Below are 9,319 nucleotides of genomic sequence, written 5' to 3' on the forward strand. Positions count from 1 at the left end.
CCTGACTACTTTATGGATTGTTTGCAAAATTTATTTAAAGTCCCATATGCACCAGTGTGTTGCTGTGCCAGAAATGCTGCACCCTTAGAGTGGCTTATTGTGTTCTATTTTGTTACTGTGTCAGTGCATATTGGCTAAGTAAATCAACTACTTCAAAAGGAAATTAATTTGCTTCCTGCCTTTGTATGTTTGTCTCCCATCTTGGGGAGGAGGAAGGAGTTTCAAAAGTCACAAGGAATATAAATAAAGATGTAGTAAAATACCTATCTGCCTGAGCTTCAAAAAATGCTCAAAAGTGCCCCAGTATGTCCTGTTGCAGTGAATGGGGTGCTCTGGGCTTGCTGCTAGAGGGAACTTGGTCCAGATGGGGTCATTTGACACTCTTCTGAGTGCTGTGTCACTAGACAGCCGTGTCCTGCTTGGACTGGGGAGAGCCTGGCCGTGACTGGGTTTGAGTGCTGAGGCTGCCCAGGAGGTGCTGTGTATGGGAGCAGCTTTCCTGTGCCAGTGAGTTGCTGTCCACCCTCACTTCCTCCCAGGACTGCTCAGACTGCATGTGTGGTCTTTATTATCCCCATGCAGCTCATCACACTGATTCCTCTGCAGAGCCATACAAGGGGGGGACCTGCAGATCTGCCTCCCTTTTCCCAGCTCCTGTCCAATTGTCAGTTCTGCCTGCTCTGAAAGCTGCCAGGTGGAGAAGGACCTGGTAGTGCTGGTCAGCAGTGGCTGAACACAAGCCAGATGGCCAAGGAGGCCAATGACACCTGATCTATACAAGGCATACTGTGGCCAGCAGGACCAAGGCTGTGACCATCTCCCTGTAGTGGGCACTGGTGAGGCCCCACCTCAAATCCTGGGATGGCCCCTTAGTCCGAGAAAGACACTGAGGCACTGGAGTGTGTCCAGAGAAGGGCAACAGCTGGGGAGGGGTCTGGAGCACCAGGAGCAGCTGTGGGGGTTCAGCCTGGAGGAGGCTCAGAGGGGCCCTTCTGGCTCTGCACAACTCCCTGACAGGAAAATGCAGCCAAGTGGGGGTCAGGCTCTGCTCCCAGGGAACAAGGGACAGGATGAGAGGAAAAGGCCTCGAGGTGTGCCAGGAGAGGTTTAGGTTGGATATTGGGAAAATTTCTTCATCGAAAGGGTTGTCAGGCATTGGAACAGGCTGCCAGGACAGTCATGGAGCCACCATCCCTTGAAGTGTTCAAAAAATGTGTGGATGACTTTGAGGGCATGGTTTGGAGGTGGTTCTGGGTTGATGGTTGGACTTGATGACCTTGAAAGTCTTTTCCAGTCTTAATGATTCTGTGGTTCTTTGAGATTTTCTTCGGGCTGACTGCCCATCAATTCATGCTCCCAAATGGATTTAGAATCAATGAAAGTTCCTTGACTGTTACCACAGACAGCAAGTGTTCAGATGATTCAGGTCACATCCCTAAAATACTGTGGGTATGAGTCCTCCCAGCTGAAATTCCTGGCCAGGCTCATACCTGTCACTGCAGCATCCTCTCCTCTGCTCATGGACAGCTCAGTGTCCCGTCCCAGATGCTGCAGAACCTCTGTGGCTCTAACCAGCCCAGTTCCCACCTATTCCGTGCCCAGGTTTGCCTGCTCCCCCTTCTCTTACCCATTTCCACAAAAGTTAGCTTTTCTTCCAGTCCCATTCTTGCCCTCTTGCTCTGTCTCACTGAACATCCCTGCTGCAGTTAAATCTGCACGTACCTATGTGCCACCTGCCCTGCTTCCCTCTGGGCCTGCTCTCTCTGTGTGCCTCTGGCCAGCCATGTCCTCAGGTTGCCTGTGCTGAGGTCTTACTAATTTCTTGCATACCTACCACCACCACTTCCATATTGCTCCTTAAATGGTGGTTTGGAGTAGGAAAGGAGCTTTGTGTGTGGAGTTCCCAGATGGGTCCCTTCCCAAGCTGTCTGTTCCAAAGCAGGCCCCATACTCCAAGTCTGGAGTACTGGATTGGCCTGACAGCCCAGAACCCGATAGTCTCTTCCCTGCTCTGCCTGTGCCTTTTCAATAATATTCTCGAGGTTTTACTTAAAAACAACATTTAAAAAATCCTGAATGAGGCAGTCATCCTTGTGAGGAAATGAAGGAAGAATCTGCAGGCCAGCACATACAGTTTCCAGTAAAGATGTGCTGTAATAGTTTGGTATGTTTAGGAACCACAGCTTCTTGCTATTCTAAAAAAGGAAATGAAAGGCTGAAAATAGCATAATCCCAGGAAAACAGAACAATTGCTATTGCTGAAGTTAAGTATCTAAAATGAACCCGCACTGAAAGCAAGTCAGGATTCCCAAAAGAAGGAAACATTTGGGGATTTCCTGTGAAACTCTAAAATGCTGTGATTCTCCCAAAAGAACCCGAGGGCTAGATTTGGGACAGATGCTCTTACAGCTTGGCCTTGCTGCAGACCCTAGTGTCCCTGTTTCCCACAGCCCCTTCACCAGTTTAAGAGTCCTGGGTCTGTTTCTGTTAAACCTCAGTCCAAGACCTGTCAGATCCATATTAAGCTAGGCTTTACTGAAATGACATCCTGCAGTGCCTGCTTCTCACTATTTCACTACAGAAGCCCAGGAGCTTCTGTATTCATGACTGCCTTCCCCTGTACACATTCTTCAGCTGTTTCTTCCATTTCCCTTTTTAGTTGTTAAACCTAGACTTGACACTCTCTGGTTCCATTTTGGAGAAGGTTTCTGTGGGTCAGGCAGGTCCACCCAGACTGCACGGTGCAGGTGAGAGCTCTGCCCACCCGCTGTATGCACTGCCTGTCCCAGACTGATGCCCTTCTCCCATCCTTCCCACAGTGGCTGAAGGACCCTGGGCCCCGCAATGAGAAGAGGACCCTGTTCTGTGACATGGTGTGTTTCCTGTTCATCACTCCCCTGGCGGCCATCTCGGGCTGGCTGTGTCTGCGTGGGGCCCAGGACCACTTGCAATTCAACAGCCGACTGGAGGCCATCGGACTCATAGCACTCACTATAGCACTTTTCACCATCTACGTCCTTTGGACACTGGTAAGTGCCAGCTGCTAGGGTGCTAGGTTCCTGCTCAGACAGGAGCTGGAAGTACTGGCTCACACCTCATCAGTGCCACCTGCTATTTCTGCCTCCCTGTGTGACAACACCTTGGGCTCTTCCACTTGAAAGTATCTTCATGTGTAAGCTGCTAAAGTTGTTGCTGAGAATGGAAAACCACTTCCTGGTCATCTGCTTTTCAGACTGTCACAGTGTTCCCCAAGTGTCACGTATCTGGCACAGATATGCTGGGGCTGGGATAGGGCTGGGGCTGGGTGGGAAGGGCTCGGGACTCGGTCAGGCAGTGGCCCATCTGTGGTTCAAGAAGAAACAAACTGGGCGGTGCAGAGGAAAAGTAAAATATGGAATACATTTGACTCCTAAATAATTTACCACCATATCCCTCTTTGCTTTTGCTGCTCAGCACAGAGTGGCCGTGCCCAGCTGGCATGCAGACTGGCCTTGGAGGGGGTCTCTGGCCACAACTAAACAAAATCCTACGCAGTATTTTTAAGGTCTGTAGAAGGAGCTCTCTGGCCCTGGGGAAAACTCTGGCTTCTCTGATGCTGGGTTGTGTAGTTGGCCCTAAGTCAAGGCTTGGTAACCAGCCCACCCTGGCCCATTGCTGCGTGGGGGGCACTGGGGATTGCTGAGAATTTGCACTTGAGCCAGTCTGGGTGTTGAATTGATCTGTGCTGGGAGAGAGCTTCCTGCTGATGCCTTGTTTGGCATCTCTGGATGTGCTGAATTAGGGGATGAGGAGTTTATAGCTTGCAGGGAGCCAAGAAGAGCAGGACAGGGAATGTGGGTTTGGGTGTGGCACAAGCAGAGGATCAGTGGGGCTGCCTGGCCCCTCTCCAGGGCCCCGGGGCTGCCAGGCCAGGGACTTCCCTCTGTTTCCCATTCACTTTTTTTGTCTTGTGTTGCTGAGTGGACTTCTGGGTTTCTATCTTGATGTTGGCTCTCCTGTTACAAGCCCTGTGTGTGCTCATGCCCTTTCAATGCCCTTTTCCAACTGCTTGCAGGGAAATACCATTTTGGGAAGTGAAGAAGTGCACTTGATGCAGGAGAAATAGTGGGACCCCAAAAAGCTGGCAGCCCTCTAATAGGTACAGCAATTCCCCAGTCCATTTCCTTGTTGTCTCCTGTTCCAATTTCTCAGAGTAACCCCTTCCCCTGGGGCTGGACATTCCTTGCAACTCTCCTCCACCGACCTGGGAGCCAGGGCAGGATGAGTGGGTATTGCAGCAGCCCATGCTCTGGGGACAAGAGTGCCTGGGGGCAAAGCTGGAGCCACTCCGTGCATGGGACCCATGGAGGAAGATGCTGTGTGTTCCTGCATGAAGCTTGTTTCCGTAGGAAGCCAAGCTAAAATTGGAAACCTTTAGAGGAAGTGTTTCCATCTTCTCTGTCTCAGGATTGGTGGGGAGGAGCTGGAAACCTGGAGGAAGTGGAAAAATGTGCAGTAACAAGTCCTTACTAAAATGGCTCTAATTCTGCTGTGCTTCACTTTTCCTCGAGCAGAGGAAGACATTAGGTGAAGCCCCTTTATTCATATTCAGCTCATTCAACCCTGGGCTTTGCAGTACAAGGGGCTGATGCATGGGAGGAGGTTCATGGCTGTAACCAGTGTGAGGGTTGTGAGAGAGGCTGTAGCCAAACCTGCAGCATCTTCGTGAGGAGCAGGAGCCTTCCGTGAGGTTTCCACCATCAGCTCCCCATTCTCTGAACTCTGGGACTGTTTGTCAGTGAACAGTCTTATTGCCACAGTCCCTCTGCAGCAGGAAGGAGGGGTGTGCACAGCTCAGTAAGCTCAACTACCTCAGTGCCACAATGACACAGCTTCATTTCTCATAAAATGTGTCACAGGCCCATCCAGAAGTAATAGTTTTACTGAGTTTTCTGTGTCAGATGCACTTCCTGGTATGTCCTAGTTGCCAACTAAATGCTTCCTGTAAGAAAGCCTGATTTAGATCAGAGGCTGACTGGATTCGGTATTTAAGCTGAGCTTGAAGCTCCCCTCGCAGGGCTGCTCTGAAACTGCAGGGCCACCTCCTTCCTCTGCTGGGCCGCTCTGGGTCCCTCTGGCCTTCGCATCCTCCCTGTCCCCCTCCGGGTAAGCAAGTCTCCCTGGCCACATTGTTATCAGGAAAAAACGAGTCCAGCTGCTGTCCTCTTGTTTCAGACAAAGGAGGGAAGGGTTTTGTGCAGGTTGACGAAGGTCCCTTGGGATCTGTGAGATGGGAGGAGGCTGGTTGGATTCAGACCCTTGTTTTGCTCACCCAGCATGCCGGCTGCAGCCTGAGGCTGGATGTGTTATAGCTCATTCCCACCAGATTTCACCAGTCTGGACCTAAACCCAGCTGAGCCAACCCCGTTCCACTCTGCTGGTGCTGCCCAGAAGGCCCCTTTGTCTGTGCCCCACTCAGCCTGGTGTCACCAGGAAGGGATTCATTGCTTGTCAGAGGCTGGGGACGTGGAGTGCCCCAAACTGAGCCGAGGTCAGTGCTGTCTCCCTTGCCTCGGGATGAGAGGTCCCCAGAGGCAGAGGGGTGCTGGCATTGGGCTGTCCCCGTGTGTGCTGCGTCACGAGTGGCAGGGGTTGGTGACAGAGCGCCGCGTTCTCGCCCGCCAGGTCTCGTTCCGCTACCACTGCCAGCTGTACTCGGAGTGGCGAAGGACCAACCAGAAAGTCCGCCTGATGATCCCAGCCTCGCGGAGCCCTCATCCCATGCCCCACTCCCTCTTCTCCGCCAAGCTCATGAAGAAGACCGCGGATGAGACCACTGTCTGAGCCATCCCGCAGCCGGCCAAGGTGGAGGGTTGAGTGTCCCCACAGGCCCAGGGAATGTGGCTGCTGTGGGGGCACTGGAAAACAATCATCCCACCCAAAGGGACTCTGTGCTCAGCACATGCTTTAGACCTTGGCAAAGAGACACATAATCAACATCTGTGTGTGAAATGGCCCAAAAGAGCCTGATGGCAGAAAATGCCTGTCTGCAGGGACACTTTCCTATAACAAAATACCATATGTGGAAAACATCTCCCTCTCTCTCTCTCTATATATATATCTATACATAATATTATTTTTTAATGGCCATACATATTGTGTTTCAATCCTTTTGTGTTGATGTTCTAAGCTTCAGGATAGAAGCTGGTAACCTGATCTCATTCAGAGGTTAAATCAATGCCTTTTCTCCAAATGAGCATATGAAGAACACTTTTCATCAACCATTCTTGAAAGTCCCCTTCTCCTTTGCACTAAATTGGTTTTGATATACTGCAGCAGCCTTCCTGTTACTCTTTGGTCACTTTTGTGGTGTTCTGTCCTTTCTAGAAAGTTGAGTGTTTTTAATAATTATTATAATCCCAGAAGGAGTAAAATGACATAATACTGAATGGAGACATTTTGTATTGTAAAGTACTGTAATTTTGAGAATTTCAAATTCAGTTTCAGAATGAGAGAATCTTTTCCGGTGCAGACGTGATCTCACAAAATGCTTTCCTTGAGATCCTGGCTCATCCCCAGGACTCCGATGCACTCAGCCCTTGGTCTGTCTGGCAAAGGTAGATGGAGGATGCAAGGGTGGGGAGAGATGGCTCCATACTAGCTAAACCCACCATTGCCTTTTGCTTTGAAAAGATTGAGAAAGGAGCTTTTCTGAACCCAGAAGGTGGGAGTTGGAGTCTCTGTTTGCTGATGTCCTTTTGCCACCTTGAGGCTGGACCTCCCGTAGCATCAGTTTCACATGTACCTTAGGGGACAGGCCATGCCCTGCAGTGCTGGCAGGATGCAGGTGCTCTTGGCTGTCTCTGCGCTTTATTTGCACATTCCAGAGGAGCTGCTGGGATTGGATTTATCCCTGGTAGCGCTGCCTGCCTGTTGTATCCTCTAGTGAAACTCCCCCAGTTTGCTGATTCCCAGAGAACAGGCTCTGGGTCCCTTGTCCTGAGGGGCCAGTGTTCCTCCTCCTCCTCCTTTCACCTGCATTTCCAGCACATGCAGCTCTCAAAGCCCTCTGTCTTGGAGTGCCCCCTCTGCCAAGAGTCCCCCTGGTTTGGCTTTGGTCCTTGCCTCTGCCACCTCCTCACCCTGCCAGACAGTGCTTGTACCTGGTGCTGAGCTTTCCTGAGCCTCCTGAGTGGAACAGGCTGTGAGGATGCTGGCAGTGACACTGCATTGCCAAGTGCTCCAGAGGTGTGTGCAGCTGCTTTGCTGGAGCCTGGGCTCTGGCTCCATAGTGGTGAGGGTAGAGAGCAGGCAGGAGGCAGGTTCTGAGGGGCCTGTGTGGTGCTCATGCACTATGTCCCTGTGCCCCTTTGCTGAAAGCAAGTGGATCAGTGCAATGCCCTGCAAGATGGACATCTGTAATTTCCTGAATTCAAAGCTCCTCCTCCTCCTCTCTAGCTGCAAAGCAGGATGTGTTTCCTTATGTGTTCCCTCGCCCTGAACTGGAAGTTACTGGTGGCCTGAGCAGCAGCAACCTGTGTGCCATCTTCCCCAACAGGATTGCTCAGCCCTGGGCCCTGGTCTCTGTATCCTCACCTCTTACCTCCTCTCCCGGGGTTCTGGTGCAGCTTGGGGATACCCTGGTACATCTTGCAGCAGCCTCTCTGTGCCCTGGGGGCTGCTCTGAACCAGTCTCTCTTTCAAGTGTGAGGGGCTGGTGTGACTGCGGGGTGAATGTCCTCTGCTACAGCCAGACTTCACATCTCCGCTCCCCTTTCTTAGTCAGCCACCCGACTGTCCCTTCCCTTCTTCCACATGCTCATGGGTGTCTGCCCTTTTCCAAGTCATGCACTCATGCAGGGATTACTCTGCTCCTGGTACTCTTGGTGGAGAAGCTGCTGCAGCCCAGCTCCAGTCCCAGTCCTTGCTCCAGTCCCATCCCATTCCCACACAGGCGCTCCTTGCTCTGCACACCCCTTCCATGGCAGCAGGCTCTGCACCACTGCTCTGTGCCTTGTCCTGGGTGCCCCTTCCTTCAGCCCCTTCCCAACAGCCCCCTTGTCACCAGGACATCACCAGTGAAGAAAAATGGGGGAGGGGAGATGGCTGAACCTTCCCAGCCCTGGCTGCCTCCCAGGAGCTTGGCCCCACAATGCACCAAATTCTGGCAGGTGATGAGGAATGCTCTCTCCCACAGCACATCCTCAGGCTAAGGACTTAATGGAGCCAGTGTTCCAGTTAAGAAACCCACTGTCAATCCAAAAATGCAACTGTGAAAGCCAGAAGCCCCTGGCTGAGGCAGTGGGGGCCCAGCCCTGTGTGGCTGCGGCTGCGCTCAGCATCCTTGGCTTTATTGTCATTGCAAATAATGGGAGTTGTTGCATGTGCCCCTGTAAGATCTAATAGTGACTCTTTGAGTCTTGTCCTCCTTCCCAGAGATGTTCATGGATGTGAGTGAACATCCATGAGCTCATCGGTGTCTGACCCACCAATTCCAGTGCATTCTGGGGAAACGGGCTGTGCAATGATGTAAATAAAAGTGCGACAAACTTTGGGCTGTTGTGTTGTTATTGGAGGAAGCCAGGGTTGCCTCCCTGAGAGCACCCTGGTACCTCCTGCCTGGGGCAGCTGCCTTGGCCAGCCCCCAGGGCCCCAGCAGAGGGTTTCAAAGTTGGACAAAACCCAGGGCTTTTGTCATTTCTGGGCAGTTTCCTGTCAGTGTACAGAAGCTTGTGATAATGTTTGGGCCAAGTCAAGAGTCCTTTGGCCCCTGGCTGGGCTGGGGATGTGTTTGGGGCTGCATGGGGAAACCCTGGTGCTGCCATGATGCCACCCCACAGAGGCTCCTGATGCTGCTCCTGTGAGTTATGTGACCCAGGCCTGCCCACCACCCTCCAGCCCAGCCCCTTGCTCCAGGGCTGTGGGAGATGTGGACATGTCTGCAAACCCACGCTCTTGCTTGGGTCATGGTGGGGTGTGTCCAGCTGTGTTCGAGTGCGTCTGAGTCAGAGCTGTGTCTGAGCTGTGTCTGTGTTCATGCTGTGTCCAGGCTGTGTCTGAGCTGTGCCCAAGTGTGCAAAAGCTGCTGGCAGCTAGCTGCAGGGCAGGAGCCTTGCTCTGAGTGCTTGCTGCCAACTGGCTCTGAGAGTCATCCAGGGCCAGCACCACGGCAGGGGCTGTAGAGCGTGGAACCTTGGGGCAGAGACTTGGGCAGACATCATTTCCTGTTCTGTGGGGCAGTGAGGAGGCCCAACATCCCCTGCAACCTTGGCCCCCGGCCCTGGATCCGTGTTGCAAAGCTGGTCACACCATACTTGCAGTGAGGGGTTGGAAATTGTGA

The 9,319-nt window shown here is 52.2% G+C and overlaps 1 protein-coding gene across 9 annotated transcripts in view; it reads left to right on the forward strand.

Annotated features, from left to right (window-relative positions):
- The window catches only part of MARCHF2 (membrane associated ring-CH-type finger 2), a 33,804-nt gene extending 25,275 nt beyond the window's left edge, over positions 1–8,529 (forward strand). For 8 of the 9 annotated variants that reach the window (XM_014260111.2, XM_005531365.3, XM_014260109.2 and 5 more), the window contains 2 exons: positions 2,820–3,029; positions 5,665–8,529. In XM_014260111.2, coding sequence (XP_014115586.1) covers positions 2,820–3,029; positions 5,665–5,823 — 369 coding nt within the window. In that variant the 3' untranslated portion in view covers positions 5,824–8,529. Of the gene's footprint in view, positions 1–2,819; positions 3,030–4,054; positions 4,139–5,664 lie in introns of all 9 variants that reach the window. The other variant, XM_088067716.1, reaches the window with a different exon arrangement.
- Positions 8,530–9,319: the final 790 nt, after the last annotated feature.

This window comes from Pseudopodoces humilis, chromosome 28 (genome assembly GCF_049639895.1).
Source record: "Pseudopodoces humilis isolate 2021_Gansu_Grassland_sample_001 chromosome 28, ASM4963989v1, whole genome shotgun sequence".
Classification (NCBI taxonomy): Eukaryota; Metazoa; Chordata; class Aves; order Passeriformes; family Paridae; genus Pseudopodoces; species Pseudopodoces humilis.